This window comes from Rissa tridactyla, chromosome 5 (genome assembly GCF_028500815.1).
Source record: "Rissa tridactyla isolate bRisTri1 chromosome 5, bRisTri1.patW.cur.20221130, whole genome shotgun sequence".
Lineage (NCBI taxonomy): Eukaryota > Metazoa > Chordata > Aves > Charadriiformes > Laridae > Rissa > Rissa tridactyla.
In genome coordinates this window covers 48,264,676-48,292,214 of record NC_071470.1, presented here as the reverse complement: position 1 = coordinate 48,292,214, position 27,539 = coordinate 48,264,676, and the positions used below count along the sequence as shown (strand labels likewise).

Sequence of the window (27,539 nt, the reverse complement as noted above, 5' to 3'; positions counted from 1 at the left end):
TCTGCTGCAAGGGCAGGAGCTTCCAGCCTGGGGATAGGGTGGAGGCGATACTACTTTCAAAGCTGGATTTGATGGAGACAGTGAGTTGTAATCTTATTTAATTTGAACTTTGACTTTCACTTTAAAGTCTTCTCGTTCAATGAATATAGCATATTTTATTTTAGAAAATTAGCATGCATGCAGAAATAAAATACTAGCATGCAATTATATAAGTCTTACTTCATAGTATTTTCCTCTTCTGCAAGGAACAGAATTAAAAAACAATTTAAAAATGGAGTATAAAACCAAAATGTGTGAAGTTAGTTTGAAGCAGGAAGACTCTAGAGGAAAGATCTTTTTCGTCACAGTCAAACAGCTCATTATTGTTGAACACATGGTAGTTCCATCAAAGACTATTCTTTGTATCAGGAATTTGAGATGACTCGGTTATCTGTCTGAGCCTTACTTAAAAATGATTAAATTGGCATAAAGAGTGAATATGTGAGAGTGCTATCAAAACTCTGAAATTTGATAGATCTATTTTACTGAGGCTTTTTATTTTACTGATAATATCTCAGTGTAGAATTTGGGCTTTTTTAAACTCTGAGGAATAAAGTTTTGATTTGGTTTTTTGTAGCCTTTAGAGAGGACTTGAGCTCAGGGAATATCAGATGAATACTGTGTTTTAACTTGGGACTGTCTGTGCTTAGTCCCTGAAGGGATTGTCAGTGTACGGCCCAGCTGGTTAGGATAACAATCTTTAAAAGCTCTTTAGGGAAAAAAATAGAACTTTTCTTCTTTGTCTCCCTTTCTTTCCAAGGGAAAATATTTTTTCAATACTCTTTCTGCCTTGAACAGACCTGTTAACTATCACCTTGGACTTTGTACATTTAGTAAATACACTAATATGCAGTAACAAGCATCCTTCACGTCCAGGTACTAAAAGTTTCTATAGTTCTGTCAGTCATGCAGATGCTTTTTGGCTCTTTCAGCTTTCCCTATTAGACTGCTTGAATTTATGAAACAGGGTTGAAGAATGAGGCGTTTCAGCTTCCCCCCCCCCCCTTTTTTTTTTTGATAGGCTGATTGGGGATACGTGGTATTTGTATCTGAGTAGACAGCCATCTGTCCCTCAGGTCGTGCCAATTATGCCAACTCCGAAAGCAGACAGAGAAATTCAGTTCTTTCATTCAGGCTGCAGAACTGTTTCTTTCACCTTTTGTCTATTAAGGAGATTGGCCTGGAGTGGTTATTTTCTGTTGCATAACTAGTACTTACCAAACGGAGTTGCAAATGAATGAAGCAAAAACAAAAGCTCACGGCAAGACATCTTCTCTAAGTAAACTTTAACTTAACTGTTATGGCAAATCTAGAAAGATGGAAAATAATTGAATTAAAAGCTACTTTTAATGTAGAGTGGTTTACTATAGAGTAATAATCTTTAAAATAGCTGCAGCTAGCAATATAAGGTTTGTACATGGATGGGTGAAGGCTCCAATGGAGGGGGAATTTCTCATTTGTTTCTTCTGGATACTGCACACGTTCTGTTTTCTTTATCCAAAAACAATCACAGGAAAAAGGACTCGACTCATACTCCGCATGACCTGAGAATAGAGCCATGCCTAATTTACCGTGTGATATTTCAGACTTACTCTCAAGTGTTAGCGTGCTAAATAAATCAGGATTATAGGCCTAAATTTAATCTTGAAACACAAAATGGATTGTGTTTGTGGGAGGGGCAAGTAAATCAGTATTACCCACATGAATACTCTAGCAAAACATGTAAATACTGCTTGAGGCCAGAGATCTAACTTCAGAATTCTTTTTTTTTGATAGTCTGATTGGACATACGTGGTATTTGTGTCTGAGTAGACAGCCATCTGTCTAGAAATGTATTGAACATTTCTCCAGTGTTCAATACATCTCCTCCTATAATGTGGTATTTCAGAAAAAAAAAATCTTGAGTACAGAAATATGGTGGGCCCTAACTCTATCTCTTCTCTTTTTCTACAGTCTGTTTCCCATCCATTTTATGGTGTTCTCTTGCTGAAAGAAATCTTGTCTATTCTTCAATTTCTGAGTTAAAAATTCTTACCCTATATTGCTTTAATCTCTGCTCTTGTTCTTACCTGTATTTCTTTAACCATTGCAGTCCCCTAGTTGCCTCTCTTATGCTCCTTCTAAGTCCCAGCAAACATGATTCCCTATTGCTGAAGTGACTTGTAATGTCTTGGGGTAAGACATTGCATGCTTCTTTTGTCCTACTTTCACAAATGTTAAAAGAAAAAAAAAAGATATTTTAATTGTATTTACATAACAAGTATGTGTTTGCTGTCTGTGCTTCGCTAAGGGTACATCACATCCCTGACTAAAGTCCCAGTGAACCTGGGACCTTCTCCTGCTGTAGTTCAGTTCACTGGATGGGTTATATGCAAAATGGCATTTCACGAGTGGTAGGCAGGCATCCTGAGAGCAGAGGAGAAGTGGCAATACTGCAGTTCATGGTAGTACTCTCTGTTCCGCTGCCAGCATAATCAGCTAACTTAAAAATTTACTTCTGTGTACGTGGAGGCCCTGGCAAGTACATATTTGTTACTGTCTATGTAAAAGAAGTAGTTGTATGCTTACTTTGCGTAGTACTTTAGAAAGCAATTCTGGACCTTGATGTGCTGCCTTTTTTATTTTTTTTCTTCCCTCTTTTAAGTTTTATTGTTTTAGTCAACAGTGATTGCTGAGTGGTTTCTTTTAGTAATGTTCTATGCTGTTCTTTTAACACAACAGGTCTGTTTTCAATATTTTCAGATTGTTCTTTGACTGTTAATCTTTGCATTTTTACTCTCTCTATATTACTAGTCTGCTTTCTGGCTTCAAATTTTTTTTTATCTTTCTTTAAAATGTAGAGGAATGCTTTGAAGTACTTTCTCTCCATGCCTTCTGTCAATTCCGTTTAAGTTTTTCAGTGGTGGGTTAGGTTTAACATAGGAAATAAATGCACCCATCTACTGCAAATGTCACCCTAAAACTCTTGAACTGCTTTTGTTTAAGCTGAAGGCAAACAAGCCCTTGCCTCTGGCCTGATACAAAGCATAGCGAGCTTCAGACCCAAAGTAAATAACTTTGCAAAATGATAAACAATTAAAAAATGGATGTCTTGAATTCTTCTGTACTGCCACAGTGAGTGGTGCTCACGATAGCAGTAATTTTTAATACCACTTTTGGTTGAGTGTTTTGGCTGAAAGAAAACTGAGCGTATGATATTTCTCTTTAAGACCGTAATGACAGTGGGCTAACAGCTGCGAATGCTCTTGGTGGTTAGCATATGAGACCTTGGTTTGATTCCTGTCCAGTGTACATACTCTAAGGCCTGTGTTTGCATGGCTTACACCAGGCTTGTAGATATTTTAATATGCTAGGGAGACAAGCTACATGTTTGGTGGGATATTGGTGGTTAGAGCGGTTAAGAACGAGGAACCAGAAGAAATACGACCAACAAAAACTTTTGCTGCTGGAGGATAAAAATGCAGTCATGTAGAGCTAGGACAGTATCGGGCAGGTTTTGAGAAGGAAGAGAACTGAAACCTGCTGCTCTCGTCTGTCAGGGTTAAACATTCCTCTTCCAAATGTACATCACCAACTTGCCAAAGTGGAGCCCTAGTAATAGTGCATGCATAGTATATCATAAATTACCTGCGTACATCTGATCTGTATCCTTTGATAGAAACCTCAAGGCCTGTGCTGGAACTGGTGGTTGTCATCAGCACGTAGCACTTAGCACACGCAGACTGCTGCGCAAGTGTGTAGCTAAACATTGTGAGACCTTTGCAAAGGAAGAAAGAACATCCCTTTGGGGGACTTTGGACTGAATTAGTGTTGAAGCTAGGCCAGTGGTCAGTTAATTGACCACAGTGGTCTGTAAAATTAAAGGAACTGTTTCCCAGCTCTCCTGTTTTATAGATGCTAGTTACTTCATTAATCTGCCGTTTTACAAACACTGAAAATGCTCTTTCTGAGAATTTTTTTTTACTTTTTAACTTTTAATTATTTAGTTTCCCCTCCTTCTTTGAACAGCATTCCCCTAGATGACATTTTGCCAGCTTTCTTGCATCTTGCTTAAATGTGTGCTGATTCAGAGCAGTCAGACAGATACAAAACTTTCTAGTACAGTAGAATATCTTTTTCTGTACTTGTTTTCCACACCTGGTCAGTTACCCTCATGGCAGAAGGTTGTTCATGTGTCAGACCAGACATCTCTCTTAAGAAACATAGAGGGGAGACAATAAGTAGCTTTGTCTCCAGATCAATCTCACTTCTATTGGCAGGAGGCAGATTTCTCTCAGGGTGGTTAATGTTTCTAGAGAAATTATTTGCCAATTTTCTTGAAAAATGTCCCAAGATTGCTCCAAGGATTGAAATCTTCCATCTGCTACTGTGCTGCTTTGCAATCAGGATTTTTTACAGCTGGTGAGTGGGAAAGTAAGCCACTGTATTTGGCCAGATGTGATCCTCTGCTGTCATACATACACAACACTTGCAAATTCTGCCTTTTTTTTTCTTTTAATGCCCTATAACCTGTCATCTACCATTTGCCCTTATCTCTCAATTAAGTATTGTATCATCTATATTCATCCTTCCTCCGACTCCTTTATTCTTGCTGTCTTTCCTTCTTTTATGTACAGTTATTTTCAGCTATGTTCCCATCTCTGTATCAAAGCCTTCCTGCTTCTCCCCTCGTCATAGATTCCTTGCACAGACCCTCGCCATCTGTTCCTCATCGTTTGCATCCTTGTCCTATGTTTGGTTTTTTTCAATATCTCACCTCCTTCTGCTATTCCTTTCCTTATCCTCATCTTTTATTTGTTGTCATGGGAATACCCACTGTGACTTCTAAATAATACACAAAGAGCTGTGGTTTCTTTTTATTTTGTAAATTCTTGATTGTGAAGACAGAATTAAAAAAGAAACAAACCCATAAATTAAAATCTGTGACAAAAGAAAGCAAAATCTTCAATAAAATTGTATAAAAATCATCATTGCTTTTAGACAGAGGAAGATCTCCTAGTCTTATAACCTCATGGCATGGCGACCTTGCATGTTATGTAGGTCAGAATCTAAGAAATTTCTGTAGTTCTCAGTGTTTGTCATTACTGTCTCTTTGATGATTAAATGCTGCAGAATATAGAGGATCAAGAAAATAATGAGATGCCATACTGGGAAACACGCTTCCAAGCTGGAAACCAGCTTTTATGATTTTATTGCAACTCCCTGAGAGCTCCTTCTATGCTTCCATCCTAGAGAATGCAGAAACATTCCTAAAGAACCTCAGGAATATGAAAAAACAGAGGAAGCGACACCTTTATGGCCTCTCTGTTGCAGAAAGCATTGGCTTTTTCTTTGCACTTGTGGTATATGGGCCTAAATAAGATCCTTGGCTTCTCTGCTTCTTCTATGAGTTTTGTTCCAGAAAAACTTTTCGTTCAGAGATACCGAAGGATGTATGCTCTGGTATTTGTCTTCCCAGGGGTTCATGAACTGCAAACTACACCTAAGTACTTGACCTCTTCTGAACTGTATAATTCTGTTTAGTATGGCATAATGTGGGGACTAACACACTTAATGTTATATGAATTTTGTGGAAAGCCCAGAAAGAGTGCTGTTTAACTGTCCGCCAAAATTAAGATGTTGGTGGACTTCAAGCCACATACTGAAACCCACACTGCCTCTGTGGTTACATGCACTGAAAGCAATGAGTAAACAGCTGGATGTATTTTTCTCCAAATCATACATGCCTTGCCATTAATGTAATTTCTATACAAATTGAAGAAAAACTAAAATACTCTTTTTGAAAGGAGACCTTCCTGTCTGCATGTATATTCACACGTGCATGAGCACATACTTATCCAGAAAGAATAAGTAATTTTTAAAAGTTGAGTTATAAAAGGACCCCATAAACCCACTGAGCTGCAGTAGGGATGGGTCCTAATCTATATGGACCACCAGTACAGAGTTTCTTTTTACTGTTAACAGCTGATCTCTAAGACTTGGCAGTAAGCTCTGTCTGATTTTTATCGTGCATTTACATTTAATATGCATTTCTGAAAATACAGCCTGAACGTGAGTTTAAATAGAAATTGAGAAGTGATTATAGCTCCAAACCAGCTCTGTTTGCATTGTATGAATGTGATCTTGGTGTTTCAGCTGCACAAGAATATAAATGATATGGTTAAATTATCAAGGCTAGGGATTGCAAGAAATGTCTAGGAATGATTTTCCACTCAATGGCATCCTCAGTGAGAAAGAGAATATAGAAGTGGAGGCTTCATGTGAGGGTTTTGAGGGGAAGGCGGAAAGAAACGTGGGCTCTGACAGCCACCTTCATTGTCTTTGCAGTTAGTGTGATATACTGGTTTTCTACCTCACTGTTGCTCAGAACATCTTAAAGCTAAACCAAAGAGTGAGTGTACTTACAAAGCATACTAGTTTTTCTTTTTTTCTTCTTTTTGTTTTTGTGTTGGTTTCAAATGCAATAACTAGTTTCCAAACTACATTTTATTAGATTTTTTTTTTTTGCGTTCTCATTCATCCCATTTAATATTTCAAGGCGCTTTGGCTAATGCTGATTATGTCCCTGAGGAGCGAGTAATACATCCTGCTCAGCTTGAGAGGTTCCAAAATGTCTCTGGAAAACTTCCAACTAAACTGGAAGGGCCTGGTTCAAGATGGGTGGCGGATTAATGGAAAGAGGTCTCTCTTGATGAGTGATTCCTCCTGGAGTAACAGGGAAATGCAGGGAGTATTCATGCCAGCCCTGTGAGATTCCTCTGCCTCAGGCCTGAAGGAAGGGAACTCTGAAGTCTAGCAGTGTGAGTGCAGCACACAAAAAGAGGGCAGTGGCTTTACATGCCTTTGAGCTACAGAGGCTTCTATTCACCAGTATGCAAAAGGAATTGGGGCCGTGCCAATGGCATGCCAGACTTTGGGAAGACTGGTATCAGCAGCCGAGCAGGTGGATCTGCTACAGCTTTTGTCACTGCTTCCATTGAATAAGAAGAGCTGGAAAAGGACCAAAGGAAATCATCTAATCCAAAGTGTCCATGTCATGGAGTCCTTTGCATAGAGATGCCAGATTATGGTATGAAATAGGATTTTGGTCCCATGCTAAATGCGCAGTACATAACAAGATTATGTGTCATGGGAGTGAAAATTTCTGTTTCCTGTAATTCTTTTCTGTCGTTCAGAGCCTCAGACTTATATTTGGGTGCTTTTGTATTTATTTTGTGTTTATTTTTATTACACAAGTATAAATACATATAAATTTATATACTTTAAAGTGTATATCCACCTGTTTATTTAAATATATTTCTATGTATACACATTTTGTGTTTAATACATGTTACTGAAATAGGTTGATTTTGTTCTTTGTTTCCTTTATCAGTTTGCTGAAAGCAGTCAGAAAAAAGAGGCTTTACAAAAAAGCATTGAGAAAGCAAAAATTGGACGTGAAGATACTGTAAGTTGCTTTGGGGGGAGGCATCCTACCAGGAAATAGGGTTTACAAGTATGCACAGATTGTAAATACTAATGTAATCATTGGAAATCCATTAAGAATTCTAAATACTGGAGATGAGAAAGGGAGAGAAAAAAATCAGATATTAGATTATTCCTTAGTTGGTCATGCACTAACAAGTAAAGTATTGACAACTGGCTGCTCCAAGGCTGAGAAAATGTCTGACTGCCTGAGGTCTGGTAATCTTCTGGGCTTTTTCAGATTTAAAGATATCTTAAAACTTGAACTACCTAGAGGTATGTACCAAAGTTGCTGAACTGCCAAATCTAGTAACCGCAAACTTAAGCGTTGAGGGTCTTATTTTTTTTTAATCTTATTTATAATGTAGATTTCTAAATTACTGTTCTGAGCAGCCATTTAAGCTTGGTGCTCTTTACATGCTGAAGCTGTTAACACTGCAAAATAATATTTAGGCTTCATATTTACCATACGTATGAAGTAGCATATTAGTTAGAAATACTTCATATGGTATTCTAAGTTGCTGATTTGCTTTGAGTTGCTCAGTCTAAAGTGGTTTAAACCTTCAATAAATAACTGCATAAACAGGGATGGCCGGAAGCTTTCAGGTGGAACTGAGTTTTGTAGGAAAGTGCCAAATCTTAGAATCCATAATGTTTTATAGAAACGCTCTGGGTTTGACTGTAATCAGGGAATCACAGGCACGTTTCTCACACAGTTGTGCATATCAGGTTTCCAAATGGAATGTTCGAAACTTGGGCTTCACCATGTGGCTGGCCCTAGTCACAAGAAGCTACTGGTCCTGGAAGTCCTGTTCTGGATGATGCTTCCAACATTTTGGTTCCGGATTATACATTAGGAAGGAGTCCCAAGAAATCTATGTCATGACGTAGGTCTCTGACCTCCATGCCCCAGCATAAGGAAGCTTTTGATTTCCAATCTGCATTTTCAGAACATGCAGAACTGAATGTTAATTTTCAGAACATGCAGAACAGAATCCAGACTGTTGGCAAAAGCACTGCAAATATGGAAGTCTTGGGGGGGGAAAAAACAAAAAACCACCAATCTCTGCTGTGGAGATTGCCATTAACTAAGAATCTGATGTTTTACAAACTCATGCTATTTGACTTTTTTAGTCTACCCAGTGCCCTAGCATGAGTTCTTTGAATATCAGCCAGTTACAGTGTTTGGCTGTAACTACAGGCTGAATTAGAAGTATGTGCTGAGTTGGCAATGGGAGAGCTCATGTTGAGTCAGTGTCTGCAGATTCTTATTGATCAATAGAATATTTAAGGTCAATATTGTATACTTTCCCAGCAACAACTACCATGTCATAAATATGTGAATTTATTTTTGAGACCACTGCTCTTAAATGGTGGGGGAAAAAAGAAGGAAAAAAATAAATTCAGAGAGGGTTCATACACGGCATCCCAATTTGTGGAAGTGTGAATGGTAGGTTTTTCTGTAATGCTCTTTATTCGCAAGACCAGCACTCCTAAATATCGCTTAACCTTTAAGCCCCAAAATTAAGAGATCTGTTTGGAGTTTGTCAAACCATGTCGAGTTCAAAGGTTGTAGAAAGTTGATCTTTTGTTTATCCATTTTGGCCTTAATTTTTTTTCCTTCCAGTTTGTAGTCAGTATCATTTAGTGCCACTGAGAGTTTTGTGCATGCATAAAATGCTCAACTGGTTCATTGACAGAAAGCAGTAGTGAAAACAGCTTTTAAATTTACATATTTTTATTTTTTGAAAAACCTTCTGTGCAATAATTACTGATTTGTATTTTTGTATTTTTTTTGTATCTCCCAATGTACTTTGAATCCTCAGGCAGAACGTGCAGCTCTAATGGAGGAACTTGCTGCCCTTCGGCAGAAAAAAGAGCAGTTAAAGGCAGAAATAGACAAATACAGAGAATGTGATCCAGACATCATTGAAGAAATGCGTAAGTTGTATATTGTTGAAAGTGAACTTTTGCACGGAAAGGTCTGCACTTCTTTAGCTTAAAATCTGGTATGCAGAGATAAGCCAAAGCATAGCTGGTTTTCTTTTAAAAGCTGTAAGAAATACACCACAGGTACACTGACCATTTCTTTTCATGTTCTGTTGTATTATGTAGGGCAGTTTTATTGGTATTTACTCTGACAGCAACTGAGCAGTTAACAAACAATCCTAAAATTGAAATACTCTGATGCGTTAGAATTAATATCAGGACAATTCTTTCTGGAACCATATTAATTCTATAACTTCTAAGTGTGCTGAACCCTAGAATGTGTTTAGGAAGAGTCATCTCTGGTTCCCATTTACCTTCAATTCTGCACTGGCAAAACAGGTATCTTTCTACTTGCTTTGTCTTGTCTATTTAAAACATAAGCATTTCATTAGAGACACTTAATTGTCACTTATACATAAGTATGGTATTACACTGTTGACTTAGTGTTTGTACGTCTCTGACATGCTGGGTTTTGGTTGGAGTTTCTGATTCTAATGGACTACGAGGAACGATGAGTGACTTTACTACTTAATACAGAATTGGGCACTGAAATGTACTTAATATTCTGATCCTTGGCATGAAAAATGAAAAGCATGCATGAAATTTTATTGAATTTTCTCTACTTCAACTTTCATGTTTTATTTATTAGGCTCTTACATTGCTACCCAAACACCCTGCATATTCAGTTGCTGTAAAGCCAAAATGCCATTTGCGATGAGGAACAGGCACAAGCCTTTTCCTGAGAAAATACCTGACTGAATCTTTCCTTATTCTTCTAAGTCCACAGCTTTAGAAGTGTGCTGAGAGAAAGCCAGGAACATAAACAGAGTTGGCAGCACACCCCAAAATTAGGCAGATATTATTTATTTTGAGGGACAGTGACATTTTTTGCCAGCTGCGTTCTCTCTCCCCGAGGATGTAATGGTATGCCAGGGAATAAGCAAGCTCGAGACCTGAGGTTAGTTACTGTGCTGTAAATCCCTCGCTGTGTGCTCTCCTGAGGACAAGTAACAGAGGCATTCCAGCTGATTCCAGCTGTAAAAATGAATGAGGTTAGGCAGATACCGACAGCAGAGGGATTCGTAGCGCCAGGTGTTTTAACTGCTGAGATACCCTTATAGTAAGCATGGCACCGAGTGCTTTGAGGAGCCTCTCTTTTGAAGCAGTTGCAGTAAGCATGTTCCTAAATACTAGGAACAAAAGGGCAAATCACAACTTGAATGCTAGGGCAAACTGCATTAGCTGGCAACACAAAGAAAAAGAGGGAAAGGGAAAGAAATGTAATCATTAGTTACTTCAGTCATGCCCTTCTCTTTTTTTTAATTTATTTTATTTTTGTGTTTGTTTGTTAAAATGTATGGAAGCTCCATGTGAGCTTCTGCAATGGAGGGATGAGCATTTAAGGGAGTTGGTGAGGTTAGCCTTGTGGGCTACCTGTAGGATTCCCAGGGGAATATGCAGTAGTGTTTCAAAAATAATTTGTCCCTGACCTTCAATTAAAAAGTTTCTGCTTCGTTGTATGTTTCATCAGTCATTGTCGCACTGGCAGCGCACATTGTTGCTGGCAATGCATAAATGAATAAATAGCGATGTCAATTTTGGGGACTTAATGTCTTTGTCAAAGCTGAATGGAATTTTACAGGCTTTAAGGGAGAGGAAAAAAAAAAAAAGGTTGGGGGCATTTCTTTTGTTCCAGAGTGCGGGGAAGTGCAAAGGCAAAACAAGATGCAGGAAGTTAATGGGTTTTCGTGTAAGAAGGCAATAAAGAATCTCAGGCAATAGAAGGTGTTAGCTAGACATGAAAGTTACTGCCGCTGTTTCACAGAGCAGAGTAACCTTATCATCAAAGTTACTGGTTCACAGATTTTAAAGCATTTTCAAACTGCATGTGAGTGATACAATTTTATAGTAGCTCTACAATTTAGATAATATAATCCTTGTGATTATTTTCAGTTAGATCACCCGAGCAGATTACTAACTCTAAATTACCTTATTTTGATTTTGAGTCAGAAATCACAGATTGCTGTTATGTTATATAATTGCAGTCTTTTAAGAGTTGGATTGTTCAATATAATGTTTTGTAATGGGCAGTTGTCACTTTCTACATTTAGGTTTTCCCTCTTCTTCCTTAAAGACATCAACCCGTAAGGAAATCTTTCTGATGCTCAGTTTAAATTTCACTCTAATTTTCCATATCATATCATATCACTGCCTTGATTTTTGTTGTGGCATTTTAGGGATGTATCAAATTGTCATCTGATTTCCGTGGCCTTCAAGTTTGGTGAATGCTTTGCTATGCCTTTTTAATTGCTCTTTCCTTCAAAGGAGTATTGCAGAAACAAACCTATTGTATAGAGATGAGCCTCATTAAAACACACACACACTAATTCCAGGGTCAAAACAAAGTTTGGATGATTCATAGCAAATATCTGAAGACTCAAGTAAAAGCTGAGCATCCGTCTTGCTTCCTGAGTCTTGTGGTGGGAAAGTCATGTTTGACCATGTAATTAAATATCCTATAATGCATATTCACAAGGGGGAAAATCAGAATACTAAAATACTAACTCTGTTTTTTGCTGACTTCGCTGCTTGTCCTTTTAATATCAGTAACAAATGTTTTGCTATATGTTTTGACTTGATTTCCTTGCCTTTTGTATTAGAGAGGTGAAGTATAAACTCTAATGCCTTCCCAAGTTTACAGTGTTTGAATTCAGAATTTCAGTATTTGTATGTAACAATTAACTGCAGTAAATAGCAGACGAAACAAGATTTAGGGACTGACCACTAGAGGAAGCTACATAATAGTCTGGTCTTGTGGATATATTTGGTTAATTCCATTTTACAGGTAGGATATTGTAAAAATATATCTAGAATTGCAGAATATATGGCTTTCTTCTAATGACCACTGCAGTTCAGTGGTTGAAGCTTGTCTTTGCCCCTTGCAGATGTTTAAGCAATCTTGTGTGAATTAGGATTGAGTAATAAATTCTTCCTCCACATTAAAGGCAGTAAAACTGACAACAGTCTTCAGAAGTAAAAAAAGAAAATAAATACTGGGATTTTATACTTTTCTGTTAAACTTGTAATCCTGCTTCAGCTGTCACAGGACAGAGCCCTTGTTTCTCAGCTTTGAGACAGATTTTTGTAAGCTGGAGGATATTCCCATGGGGAAGCAGTCATTGTAGAGAAGAGATTCTCTATTCCTCCAGGAGAAAGGCTTATATGATATAACATGTATGTAAGGCAAAGTTGGATACGTGTGATGCTGCTAGATTCCCCAAAGATTACGGTAGAGGACAAAGGTATGGAGAATGCAAACTTTTACTAATTCATAATTTATCCAGATTTTCATAGGGCCAACAGAAAAAGCTCCACCTAACACCAAGATTAACCAGCTGCCTAAGTTTAATTCTTTCTGCCTGCCAGAGAGAGATGCTGGGGAGCTAATAACATTTTTCTGACAATTAATTTTATAGAAAGGTTTATCTGGTGCCCTAAGTGTATAAATGATGCAGATTTTGCTCCGAGTTGGCCAGTTTGTAACTGGAAACAGCTAAGCATTTTCAGTGTTCCCTGTAAAATAAACATTTCTAGAATGTCAAACTTCTTGTTCTTTCACGGTAATTAGAGGAAAGTTGATTTATACTATATTAAAACATTGTTGGGTCCTAGCTATTTATTTCGCAGTAGCTATGTTTTGGTTACTGTGTGCCTTTTCATAGGACAGTAATCTCAGAAATAGTTACATTCTGACTGAAGTAGGTGACTTGCGTGTGGTACGATTGCTAATATTTATGGGGCTGGTCTTAGATGTTGCCTGTCAGCATGCCTGGTTTATTTAGCATGTTTTCAGAATGTCCGATTACTGATAATTTATGTGTCTTCGGCTTTTACCTTTAAAACAGTGATCTGAAAATGCCTAGACAAACTGTATTCTTAAAAACTAACAAACTGCCAGATACAACACATGTAGTGTAGCAATTTTGGGGTCAGACTTTATACTTCAGCTCTCTTTGTTTATTTTTATCCTGTAGCAAGAGGCATAAGGGGTTCAAATGGACAATGGATTTCAAACCACAAATAGCAGATAGTTATCTTTTTGAATCTCCAAAAGTGTGATCTCAGAGCACTACCAGTCCCAGTTCAGGGTTAGATTATTTTCTAAAACTAATACTTTCATGGCTGTGTGAAAGTAAACTTTGGAAAAACATCCAGACTTTACTGAATATGACAAAAATGTCATGCTATATGTAGTATGTACTTGAAAGTGTCTTTTTTCATTGTAGATGCTTCAAAAATTTCTAATTCTGATGTGTCTAAACACTGAAAATTTCAGCTTGACAAGCTGTTGTGAAGAATTGTATCTGGGTGTACAGACAGTATGAGAAAATAGTTCTGGGTTTACCAGTTTCTTCATTCGTCTTAATATCTTGAGGCTGAATACTGAAAAGGTAATATTGATTTAGCTGCTGGATTTTGTGAGGTGCATAGTTTGGATTTTGTGGTTTTGGTTTTTTTGTTTGGGACTTTTTTTTTGTTGATACACCCAGCTATTATGTTCTGTTACGTTCAATTCAATTTGAAAATCTGTTATGCATACAAATGTATTTAATGTTACAAAAACTTTTTCTTACTAATACTGGGAATAATCCTTGTTCCCAGAGGGGAAACAGTAGTGAAGAAATTAAGTGAAGATTAGACTGTCCTGGCTAATGGAGAGGCTTTAAAATGAGTTGCCTCAGTTTTACTCAAAATTCGTCAAAACGCTGATAATTTACAAAATGGTTTAATGGGTTTTCTATTTTGTGGAAAAGCCTATTGTTCAGAAAACATATCAGAAAGGTTATTTAAACTAAAGGGTCTTGCCAGTGCTTTCAGTTAATGAACTATTAAGTAGCTATTTTTATAAATGTGATGATTCACTTAGAAAAGTGAATGTCTACAAATAATTTTAAGCCCAGTCTAGGTGCCACTGAGATCAATAGGGTTCAGATCAAGCTTATAGACAGAGAGGTTTTTTAATCAACTCTAGATCCAGTATGTTCAGTTTGCAATTAAGAGGGTGTTTTCTAGCTACTGACCATGAAATATGCACCTGGCGTCTAAGAGACAAGCTGTGTTTTTTATAGTTTATGCATCAATACCATTAACAAAGATCTGCAATTAGAAATTAGGCATTCTATTGAAATTAGGCTAGTGTCTCCATGCACGCTTATGTTAGCCTTAGAGGGTTAAACTAAGCTTGCTTTGGAGTGAACTGGACACTAGCTTAAAATTACAAAGAAAAATAATAGATTTAAAAGCAAGCACTCCTTCTTTTTACTTAGTCTCATCTTTCAGAGAATTGTATATTTAATGTATTCATCTCCTGAAGGTCTGGATGAGGATATGACAGGAAGCAGACAATGTATGTTCATGTACATAACTTGCGGGCTACTGCTACTAATAAACACAAAACCACAAAGCCCCCTCCCCCCCCTTTTTTTCCCTTTTTTCCATCTTCATGATGGATTACCAGAATGTATATAGGTGTGCACCAGTAATGAAAAAACACATTTACTCAACTAATTCCATCAAGCTAAGATAATTTTTTTTATGCTTCCTCCACTCCCTAATATGGAGCAGGGTGGATGCTCCCCCACTTGCACTTGGAAGGAAAGGAAGGTATAACAGCCACGAAGAATAATGACTACCAGGGCAGACTGCTGCAGCTTAAGATGCATCTGCACATATATTCCTAAGGCACAAAGCTTGAAGTGAAACGTGGGGCTTTTGGCCGAAGCTGGGAAGCTAAAGTTCAGAAGCATCATTTGGCTTTCAGCAAAAGGCCCTAATTCTCAGCATTTTAGAGAATTCCGCTGTCTCTCCGTTTGGTCTAAAGTTTGGACTCCAGCTAAGTCTGCAGTGAAAAGCTGTCCTAAATGTTTAGACACATGCATATTTGCGTTTTTATACCTCAGACACATTTTAGCAAGACTATTCTTCTTGGAGAGTGTCAGTTTAGGCCAACTTCCTTTCACATGAAGCTGCATTTTAGCTGGTTAAGCAAAAAAAAGAAAAAAAAAAAAAAGAACAAATTTTAAAATCACTTGTCTTTTGCCAGTGGGGTTTTACTTGGACGCTCAGAAAAGAGGCAGTTGGAAGATCAAATCTTTAGCTAACATATGTAACACCCTGCTTAAACAAACTGGCTACTCTGGCAAGTTACCTTTTCTTGAAATTAAATGAGAACACTCACAGGGCTTATTTTTGTTCTTTCTGTTTATTTTGCTTCTTATTTGTTTATATTGGAATGCCAGAAAAAGTATGTAGGGTGAGAGGCAGAGGGGTGAAATATGTGGGAATAATTTTATTGTCTGAGCTAGTAAATCTTTATGGCAATAGCTGTTGAGGTGCTCAGGAAGGGTAGACACTTGATTAAAATTTGTGATGTGGAAAATGGCTACTTGTGACTACATTTATGATACTCCTTGATTTAGAAATGAATCGGCACCAATCCATTTGGCCATGTTTTAAAACCCTGAAGACAGCATCAAATGGAAGTAATCTATAGATCATTTATATATGAAACAGAAAGGCTTTTGTAGAGTGATTATTTTGCTTCTCTCTCACAGTATTAGACCTGCTCGGTTGGTTGTGTATGGTACCATTCATTCAGACTGTTTTGATAAACTTAAGGTGATAGTCAAAGGAATTTTTTTAAAAATACTGGTTTATATCTTTTCATGACTTCCATATGCAAAATGAGGTCAGGAAAGGGATGGTGGATTTTTAATTTGTCGTCTTCGGTGCTAAGTTGCAGGACTGTCCAACGTAGTCTTCCCTGGCCTCGTTTAAAAAAATGTGTTGCCAGTCTCACATGTTAAGAAATCTCCCATATGTTATTGGATGGTAGGGTATGTTTTCATTATGGGTTTGTCTAGATTAGGACCATATATTATCAGTGTATATTCCTAATATAGATACCTTGTTCTGTGCTGTTTAACTGCAGTCATTTTGCAGGGCAGGTTGTATGAGTGCAAGAGTAACCTTGGCATTGGTGGTGTATTTGAGAGTATTTGCAATGTTTTTTGTCCCCTTCTCACTTTAACATTTTATGAGCTAGTTTCACTGTCAAGAATAGGATATCAGAAAAAAATCTGGAATGGAGAAACAATTTGGAAACACCTAGAACACAGAGAATTTGTCTTTGCCACTGTAAGAGACCTTTGTAGTTGGGAGAAGTTTGTCTTTGGTGTTTTGGCTCAATTTTGCATGATACTGTGGTAAGGAAAATAGGGGAATACAATCCTGATGAAACTGCAGTAGTTTGAATCTCAGACTCTTTTATAATTGTACTCAAGGTGTATTCATTAGTAACTGAGTATCAGAAAGGGAGGTTGAATCGAACAGGTTCTAATAGGGTCTGTCATGTCTGTGCATCTGCTCAGTATTTGTATCAAGGAGCTGGATAATAGAATAGAAGATACGCTTTTGTTACGTTTGCAATGACGAAACTAGTAGAGACTGCACACACAAAGGACAAGGTGAGATTTCAAAATGAGCTCAGCAAACTGCAAAGATAGTCTGAAAAAACACTGAATAAAATTCAGTAGTGGCGAATACAAGGATGGATATGTATTCAAAGATACTGTATTACGCGAATGAATTGGTTCAGGGTGGAGAGATTGCAAAAGATGTCAGGGTTATAGTAGTTTACAGGTTGAATGTAAGACATTCTTATTGTGAAAAGCAAAATCTCCATATTAAGATACAAAGACACAATTATAACCAGCAATGAGATGTATGAAATAATCTTTCTACTCAAGTTGGCATTGGTGAGGCTTCAGGTGTAACACTGTGTCAGTGTTGGATATCCTACTGGAGAGGTATGTAACTAACTAGGGAGAATTCAGAGTAGAGCAAAAAGACCAGGCATTGAGCAATCACATTCCAGGAGAAAAAACTCTACAAAAATAGGGCTTAAAAGAAGACTGCTCCTGGTGGGCTTCACATATCTGTATCTCCTTCAAAAAAGGAAAGGAATAGCCTGTTGCTCATCTTCATGGAGAGCTCGGCAATAAGTAATAGCCTTAAATTGCAGGAGGGGAAAAAGTTGAAAAACTATTCTAATGGTAGCAATAATCAATCACAGACCTAGATTGCCTAGGAAGGCTGCAAAAGCTTTAACACAGGCAACCTTAAAAACAGGCTACAAATCCTCAGAAATGGCATAGGTAAGGTTGGACATGCATTGAGTCATTGGTAAAGAGACCGGAGGACCTCCTGCGATGCTTTCCAGACTCTTCTCTGCAACTTCTGTGACGCGTGAAGCATGCAGCAGAGTGACATCCTGAACTGGACAGAAAGCATAGTGCTCTGGGATGGGCCTCCTTGCAAAATGCAGTTCAGCAGCACCGAAGTTTGCAAGTTCCTTTAGCTGTACGGCGGGTATGGAGTTTATTAGTAAATGAAGTGAGGAGGTGGGAGTTGTCCACTGAAGGAAAAACAAAGTATTGTTAGGGAACACTGATTCAGGGAACACTGAATCAGAAACCTGGTTTCCCTTTTGTAAGCACATTGCTTCCCTCTGTTCTTTGGATAAGAATAGATGTGTTTTAGTTATGCAACTAAGATTTCAGCGTGGGCTTTCAGGTAGAATACTTGAAAGGTAAACGGTCTTTTTCTGTGGGTACACGAATATAGTAAACTTAAGTGCAAGAGCATGTATTTGCATAGAGGAATCTTTTGGTAGCAATTCTGACAAATTCTGTTGGACATTTTTCAGAGAGACACTGTGTACATTCTGATGAAATTTGACAGTGTGACCTTTCCATATCGGGCAGAGGAAGCTTTTGCTGATGAGACTTGACACTTTTTTCAAACACACTAACAAAGATTGCAGACCCTTTAAAAGCATATTCCCAGAGATGTGGATCAGCTTATTAGTAGCTTTACTATGCACTGCTCACCATATAGACAAGACTGGCACTATGTTACGTATTTGCTCAGGTTTATTTTCAAGCATATATATACACACGCACAGCTGTTGCAACAGAAATGCTAATTTAATTAATTCATATATCAAAATTTCATGATTATTTTTCTATCACAAACATCTTAATATATTATGTTCTATGTTTTTCAAAATAGTTGTAGATCAGTAGGGAGGATTCATAATCATCAACACTTTTTCTTGTAGTTCTGCAACTTTATTCAGAGTCAGTTTTATTATTTAGTGATATGTCAGTATAAATAGTTCTATTGAATTTGTGATGTCATTTAAATGAGAAATCATATCTATGCATTGACTCGAATTTAGTCATGAATTCTGAAGCATTGTGACTTGTTGATTAATATCATGGGGATAAGTGTTATGTGGGATACTGGAGCATGGGGGAGAATGATGTGTTATTTTGAATTCAAAGGAGTTGACAGTATTCTGATGTGCTATCACTCTTCTACACAAGAGCTCTTTATTCTTCTTCTAAGACGAAACACCTCTTTGGGAAGCATGGGGGAAGGTAAAGCTTGCATATCGTGTAGAGGTATCTCTGCCTAATACTTGGTTACAAAACATTCTTCTAAAGCTGTTCTTGCTATGTTGTGAGTTACCCTGTTGACAGTGTTGTAGACTACTTAGTCTCAAGGATACTCAAATGTGGACTTTAAAGAAGGCACTTGATGGCATCGTTGCCATTAATAGTCTTCAATGGCAAGCTACAGTCTCTCGATGAAGGTCTCTGGTGTCAGTTTGTGGATGGACGTGCCGCAAGGAGTTATTAGGCAGTTGGCTTTTGTACTCTCCGTGGATGACAGGTGTATGGTTGGACTCTGTGATCTTAAAGGTCTTTTCCAACCTGAATGATTCTATGATTCTAGGTATAATTTCTGTGTTCACCTTCTACCCTGGCCTCTAGAGATGGGCTCTTTATTTGCATGAGACATTTTCATTAATGGGAAAGATTTTGGAAATTTTGCATCACAGGATATTATTATGAGGCATCTGCAAGAAAAATAGAGAAATATAATTCTGTCACAGTCTGATGATAGCGAGGTAAAGTTTTTGGAAGGTGAGGGCAGATTGCGAGCAAGAGAATGGATAACTCTGCAGAAGGCAATGGATAATTGGACTCATTTGAGATTCAAGTTCTTATACTCTTCTTATGGTAGTTGCCATTTTTCATATTTAAATTCAGTCTAAGTGGATGCAGAATTGTTACTGGAATTCAAATCCGCCTAATGCAATTAATTTACCCTGACCAGTTTCATGAGAGAGATTGGGAATCTTCGGGCTAATAATCCTCACTGGCCTGTGAGAACAGTTGCAGCTGTTCTCTGCATTTCATGCAGAAGAATTGCAATCCACACTGTAAAATTACTCTCTCACGTGCATGCTGAAGACTGCAGTTGTATTTGGCATGTATCTCCTAACAGTCCCACAGGCTGATGGGTGACCGTCTCCTTGAAAAGGTGCTAGTTCCCTCTGCAGTCATGTGTCTTTTAAGACATCTTTTAATGCACTTGCCTGCATTAAAAAGCATATTTCAAACCCTCCCTCCCTCCCTTTCTTTTTGGACAGTCACTGCTGCTGGGCCTTCCTTTCATTACCTTTGCTTTCCTCTAAGGCGATACAGGGGATTGTCCCTGTGATAAGGACAATCACAGATGCATAGGACAATGCATAGGACCCAGTTCACAGAATCTGGGCTTTTTGAGTTCCCTGCAGTTCTCCAGAGATACCTGGAGTTGAGGAAAGAAGAGACTTCCACGAGGACTGTCAAAACTAACTCCTTGACCCTTAGTCTGTCACTGTTTACGGCATATTTCTAGGTGTGTTTTGTTAACACAAACAGACTAGTGTTGCAAGCCATGCTGCTCCTGGGCCCTGTGTTGCTGTACATTGTGGTTGCTTTTGTTCAGTTCAGGAATGAAAATGCAAGCTTCCGTTTTCCTGCTGAGAAAATTCCAAATGGGCCTGAAACTGGTCAACAGAGGATACAGGTGTGTGCCTCAGCCAAGTGAATGACTTGTATCCTGCAGGCATGGGAGCAAGAAAGTCGATTGATGCATCGTCGCACAAATTGGTGAAATAAATATGCAATGTCCAGAACAAATGGATTTTTCTGTTGCCTCCAGACAGCAATGGTATATATTGTCAGCTATGTGCAGATGTATAAAGTAGAGCGTAACTAGGGACCAACAGTGGTAATGAGAACATCTGGAACATATGTTGCCTCCTGTATTGTTCATCTCTTCTGCACATTTGGGCTTTTTGTTGTCTTGCACAGCTTCTGTGCTGGAGCACTATTTAGTAGCTGCCAAAAATGAGGTTCTGATAGAGCAGCTGTGGCCAGCAGGAGCATCAGCAGGACTCCAGCTGAGCTTGGGACGCAATGGTTGTGGTGGGTTTGGCAACTAGCCAGCGGCCCTAAGCACTATCTTGGGGTTTCTCCTTTTTACAGTTCACGCAGTTTGTGTCCTGATTCTTCTTTGGTGTATACATTTTTAAGTTCCCATGCTGTTGTCTTCTTTAGGTCTTAAACTTTCTGTTTCAGTGCAATCTAAAATCCAGGAAGACAATGGCTGTATGATCCTGTGGAGCTAAAGAACAGGCAATCAGAAGTAGCATGACTTTGAGTTACATCAGTGCATAAAGTAGGTGTGTCTGGGGGATGTCTGTTTCATTACTCCTCCTTTCCCCCACCCTCCATGCATGTTCACATACAGATGACTCAACCAATGAAAGTTTCAACAAGCAACTATAAAACGTTTCCAAAAAGTAGACGAGGTGCAGATTCCTTCATTTCTCTCAGTTCTTGTGATGGAGTTGGCAGCCTCTGGAAGATGCTGGTGATGACGCAGATGTATACCTGGTGTCTTCTGATGATGCAGGTCCATAACCTGCCGATACCTGTTCCTCCTTCCTCTTTCAGGCATGGCGTTGGATACAGCAGGCAGTCAAGGTCCTGCAGTGGAACTGTAGCGAAGCGTTGAGCCTGATCGCAAGGGACTTTATTCTTGTCTTCAGATAGCTAAATGCTCAGCCCATAGCCATGAGACAACAGCTGAGGAGTTTCTGGAGAATGATGAGATGTGTTTCCCTCACCCCAAATTAAAGAAAAAGAAACGTGAGGGGAAGATTTAAGTGAAGGAAAGGAATTAGCGGTTAAGCAGACTGCAGTGCCACCCTGCAGCAGTGACAGTGACAGTCTCACTTGATGACAGTGCAAGCTGTCATGTTTGCATGAGCTTGCTTAGACTGGACACGAGGAACATGTGGGAGCTTTGCAGCTTGCCAAGTTAGCTGGCATTGCTGCTGATACAATATGCCTGATGGTCTCAGCAACTTTGAAGATGGCAGAATAATCCATACCTGCATCCCTACGGTGCTGTCGTGTATATGGGTGTGTGGCCAGCCAGTGTAAATGGGAAATGGCAAGCAGCAAACACTTGCCCCGGCCTCTTGTGAATGTATTTCCTGGAGATGTCATGTGCCTGAGGCTTTACAAATGGCTCCAGTTTCCCCAACCCTGAGCCCCCTGGCAGCAGAGTAATATGGAGGAAGCATGTTCCCAGCCTCTGAAGGACTGAGGCAGTCTCTTCTTTGATATTCAACCAGATTGTTTGAATGTCACCTTCCCCATCTTGAAGTTCCACCTCCACCTGTGATCCTTCCACACTTCTACCATGACACACTGCTGCCAGTCTGTCATGAGTCCCAGATGGTGCATGGTGATTCACACGACTAAAATACTTCTTCATTTTATTTGTATAACTTTTATTCTCAGGAGTTTCTTTTGTTGGGTTTTTTTTTGTTATTTCTCTGCTATTTAAGTCACTGAAGATGCTGCCTACTGTGGGATTTCCCTGTTACAGCTTCCTGCTCTTACTACCATGATTTCATTTCTAGCCACAGCTCGGTTATAGGCAGCCACCACCATTCTAACCACCACGTTGCCCAACCTGTATCTGTTGGTCACCTCAGCCTTTTCTTTGACAGCGGTAAAAAGTCACATTTTAAAACCACATGATCGCATGTGTGTATTTTAACATGCATAAGCAACGTTTGAAGGGGGACAACGGACCATGCTGCCACTGTTTGTTTTTTAAAATGCACTGTACTGTATTGTCAGCGTGCTTTAGGCACAGGGCTGGGTGCTGAAAGCTGCAGGAACTTAGAGCTGGTGTGTGATGCAGAAGCAGTGGGCTCGGCTGGTGAGCTGCTTCCAGCCAAGCAGAGGTTTCTGCTGAGAGCGAGCACGTGCTGGGGAGTAGGCTGGCTTCCCCGCCATCAGGATCCTGTCACCATGCAGCTCTGGATCCACAGAATTTACTGTCATCCTGCTTTTCCCTTCCTTCATTTCAAAATTCATTACTTGGAGTCAAATACAGCTTTCCAGTTTTGCTCTAGAGTTTCAGAAGAATGCAGAGGGAAGTATCATAGCTGACACATTTAAAATCTTGACCAGTGAAAGCCCTTACGCTGCTGACGTGCTTTAAGTAGCATTAGGTAAAGTCCTGTTCAAAATGTCATTGGCTGCCAGTCTGTTGTCACTGCTGCCAGTCAGGGAACTGAACAAGTCAGGGTGGCAACAAGAAGTCAGCAAAGGAAATAAGGAATGTCTCTCTCAATCTAGGAATAACTTGAATTTCTGATGCACGCAAGCAAGCAAAAATGCCATCTTCTCACCCACTCCCATTTTTTGCCTATCTTTCTTTTTTGTTTCTCTTCATGCTGTGCCCAAACTTTCTAATTGTAGATCATCTTTAGAAGCTGCAGTGGTTTTGAAATGGTATTTTACTCTGATTTAAACATTTTTCATATCGCTTACTGAAGTATTAAGGGTAGAATAATGAGTGCTTACCTTCCTGTATGCTAGCAGCTGATTTTTCAACATAATTTAATTTTGCCTGAAGTATAATCTTTATAACAATGGATACCTGATCATATATTCGCTTCTCAGCACCCATGGAGACAAATTTCATGCTGACCATTCAAATAAGTATTATCATGCAAGTACTAACAAGACTAACTGGGAATAACTAAGTTATGTGTAGGCGTGAGAACCATAATGATTCTGATAAATTCCCACGTTACAAACCATCCTGCTTGATTTGATTCGGTACTTATTTTAATGGGAGCAAGGTGATCTAAGAGGAATTTTTCTTGATACTGTTTTGCCTCATGGAAACTATATAAAAGCTATTTGTAGTAATGGCAATTTACTATTATATATTTAGATCTGGAGCAGTGGTAAGGGAGGGAAGCCAAGTTTAATAACCAGGAGCATTATTTTGTTTTCATTTCACTGAGGGGGTTCTCAAAGCCCGGGAGACCTTCCAGGACCAGATGATAAATGTTTGGATTAATGTGATAGACTGTTACCCTTGTCATTTTCTTATCTGTATAGAGTCATACATACCTGTGTGATGGATTACTCATGTATAGAGAGGATTATAAAATATTTTCCATTTCAGTTGCCTCTAATATCTTCAGGCCATGTATCTAGTTCCAATCTTGGTAGAGACAATTAAACCCCCAGGCAAATCAAACCAGGATTATTTTATTTAAAATACACTTCAGAACCTCAAAGTTGTTCGTATGGTATCTTTTATGTTTCTTTGCTCCTGTTTTTCTTTAACTTGGCTTGTGCTTGTTGGAACCTTAAAAGCATAAAACAGAAGAAGGGTTTGGAAGCAGTAGAATAACTTCCTTATAGTGCGTGCTTCCCTAAAAATGACATCAATAAAATAATTAATCTATATGCCTTGAAATTATTGTATGATTTTACTCTGATGTTTGCTTTTTTTGGTGTTTTTTTTTTCTCTATTTCAGGACAAACAAACAAAGTAGCCAAGGAGGCAGCCAATAGATGGACTGGTGTGTATGCATTTATATTCCTTAACACAGCTTCAGACTAGAGGAATTTGAGTAAAAGAAGTACTTATTGTTAAGAATTTTAAATTTCATTAAGACTTGATGTAGAATAGCCCTCACTTACAAAAACATGCAGAAATATATTTTGCTTATAAATCGTCATGATTCAAAAAAGAATACCTTTTCTCAGTTTTGTTAGTGAATGTTAACAACAGATTTGTTCTTCTGGTACTGTCTTGCGCACCGTGTTAAAACTGGCAGCTCGTTTTTTTGGTTGAGTTTAAATCTCTTAAGACAAGGAAAACTTTAATAGAAAGAGGCGGGAACTGGTGGTGTTTGGCACTGTCATAATTTGAGATATTCAGAAAGCTTAATTCTTCCTTTCTGAATTGTCATCTGTTTCTAAAGCGTAGAATGCTTTGTGGAACCTTATTGCTGCTACCATACGATGGATGCTAATGTAATTTCTTAAGCTAATTCATCAGCTTTGACACGTAGGAAAAATGCTGCACGGTTTTGAAGAAGATTACTGCGATACTGTGAAAATTGAGTTTAACTCAATTTTCTGTTGTTTTTTAGCTTTGCTATATTGCTATCATTTCCATTTTGTGAGGCAAGCAATGTGTACGTCCTTACTTTTTAAAAAATTATTTGGAATATTGTTTGTAACTTTTTTGTTTAGAATTCATGTACTACTGATGAACTTCTCACTATCATCAGTTATGCCAAGTGCAGCAAGATATTACAGTCATAGTCTTTTGACTGTTTTATTTTAAATCTTCATTTGCACTGGGTTGTTTACTGCATATGGGGAAACAAAGTTGTTATATATTTGAAAATAACTTCTCGGGCTACTGTTGTCAGGGCTTTCTACTTTGCCAGGCTATTGATCCTAAGGTCTTGCAAGAGATAATGCTGTAGAAGGTACTTTGCTGTTCAATTAGACAATTAGGTTATATGCTGTAGTGTATTTTTCTTTTGAAGAGACAGTTTTAAAACCAAGTGTCTGATGGTTAAAGAAAAAAAATATTTCTAAGGTGCGCAGACGCAGCGACTGCTTCCTGTCTTAGGAATGCTGCAATTTATGGGTGTTAGCAGGGAAATAGTGAGTTTCAATCCATGCTGCAGTGAAAAATGATGTTAAATTGAAGAGAATGTATATGCTAAAATAATAGTAATGTGATTCTAAAAGAGAAATGCTGACTAAAATACAGCTATTTGAATCTCTCCTTTTTCTTTCTTTATTTACTTTCAAATAAAATATATATTATCTGAACAAACATATGCAGGACTAGAAAGGACCTTATGGTTAATTTGAATCTGATTTTTGCAGCTGTAGACACTCACACAGTAGGTGTCCAGTTGGAAAAGGATGTATAAAATACTTCTTATGCATATTCACACTTTCCTCATCACTCTGTAGCGGGCTTACACTGTAATTGTAGCTTTCAGTCTTCTCATAGAGGAGGAGCAAGAAAAGATCAAGGTAACCTCCAAAAAATAAGACATATTTTACTTAGTACTGAGTAAAAATATGTCATTAACAAAAGCCTCCCATTTTCTGTTCTAAATCTACTTAGTAATGATGTTCCCCACTAGGTACCTTTTTCATACACACAGAGAGAATGCAAATTGAAGGATTTTGTTGTAGCCAAGACTATAGTTCATGCTTTCCTAAACATTAGAAACTGAATGGTTTTTATTCTGTTTACAGATAACATCTTTTCAATAAAGTCCTGGGCCAAACGTAAATTTGGATTTGAAGAACGCAGAATTGACAAAAGCTTTGGAATCCCAGAAGATTTTGATTACATTGATTAGGGTTCAGCAGTTCATGGCTGACAGAGTTGTACATAGTTTGTTAAATATTCTCAGTTGGCATTAAAAGTGTATCTGAATCCTCTCTGAACGACTGGCCACCCTTTAAATAGCACGTTTTGTTAAAGTTAATAAAATTCTAAAAATATTTGTGGCGTTTCCTTTTTTTTCCTTGTACTCTCTGGACAGTAAATCACTTGGTTACTTCTATGAGAGATCAACTAAGAGTGGACAGGGGTTACCAGGAATAATTATCACAATTTCCTGAGGCTGGTTTTTACTCTTCTTTTGCTTAACTGGGAGTAGTACTAAAGAGCAGGAAGCTCCAGGAATTTACGTTTAAACATGTTAAAGACTTTGGAGTGGAAATAATAGGAGACATTATGGAATCGAATGAATTTTTCCCTCTGTGCGAGAATGAAATACAAAAGATGCAGAATCCATTAATGGAAAACAGTGAAGACAAGGAGGATGTGAGTAGAAAGGGTGAGGCCTGATTTCAAGTTGTTCTTTATTGTGTTGCTAGAATGGCTGGTAAGTTTAGTGACAAAATTTTGCTTGTTGTTGGAAAATATTAGTTCATCAGAGCTAAATATGTTCCAGCAAATGTACTGGCTTTGACACTGAGAAAGCTTCTCTGTTCGAGATTGCATAGGAGAGGGAGCAAAGAGCACCCGTCCATCCATTCGCACCACAGTGCACCCAATTTACGGTGCTAAAACGGTATGTGAGAGACCAAATTCAATTTGCTGTTCAAATTGAATTGAGGATGCTGAGCATCCTTGGGTTTATGTACGTTTTTCAATTTCAGACTAAAAAAGCAGCCAACCAAAATATAATACATTCCAGAAGATCTCTTTTTTGTTTGGTGAAATTTCACAGGCGCCTCGCTTTTTATCACCTTCTGGTTTCTAGCTCTGACCAGTGCGTGGCTACAAAAAGAGGGGTGGAGAGTACAGGCTGGTTTCGTACCTCCCACAGCTACGGACTGCAGGACGGCATTTCTGCTGCACACCTCCCGAGGGTATAAGCTTTACCTTCACAAGGCAGGCGGGCCTGCCGCAAGGTAGACGTGTGTATCGCTGAAAGCGTCTGTCTGTCTGTCTTTTCTGCAACCTGCGACGCGAGTATCGCTGAAAAGGTGCCATTTAGCAGGAGATATGCTCAGAAGCCTGTCTCCTGTCACCTTTCCAATTAAAAAGCAGTTCAGCGCGTGTTAAAATCCCAGGATTTCAGGTGTGCTCCCGGCTATTGTCATCCCATGTCTACGAAGACAGCAAAGCTATTGGTAAGATACCAAGTGGAAGATTTTCCTCTTACAGAGGTAGCGTAGGAAGCTATCTGTTGCCTAAAGGAAAATGTATGTGAT

At 38.5% G+C, this 27,539-nt stretch overlaps 1 protein-coding gene across 2 annotated transcripts in view; it reads left to right on the top strand.

Moving 5' to 3' along the window:
- Window positions 1-26,262, top strand: part of MND1 (meiotic nuclear divisions 1) — a 44,727-nt gene extending 18,465 nt beyond the window's left edge. For both annotated transcript variants that reach the window (XM_054203266.1, XM_054203264.1), the window contains exons 5-8: window positions 7,412-7,486; window positions 9,330-9,444; window positions 24,311-24,355; window positions 26,067-26,262. In XM_054203266.1, coding sequence (XP_054059241.1) covers window positions 7,412-7,486; window positions 9,330-9,444; window positions 24,311-24,355; window positions 26,067-26,173 — 342 coding nt within the window. In that variant the 3' untranslated portion in view covers window positions 26,174-26,262. The remainder of the gene's footprint in view (window positions 1-7,411; window positions 7,487-9,329; window positions 9,445-24,310; window positions 24,356-26,066) is intronic.
- Window positions 26,263-27,539: the final 1,277 nt, after the last annotated feature.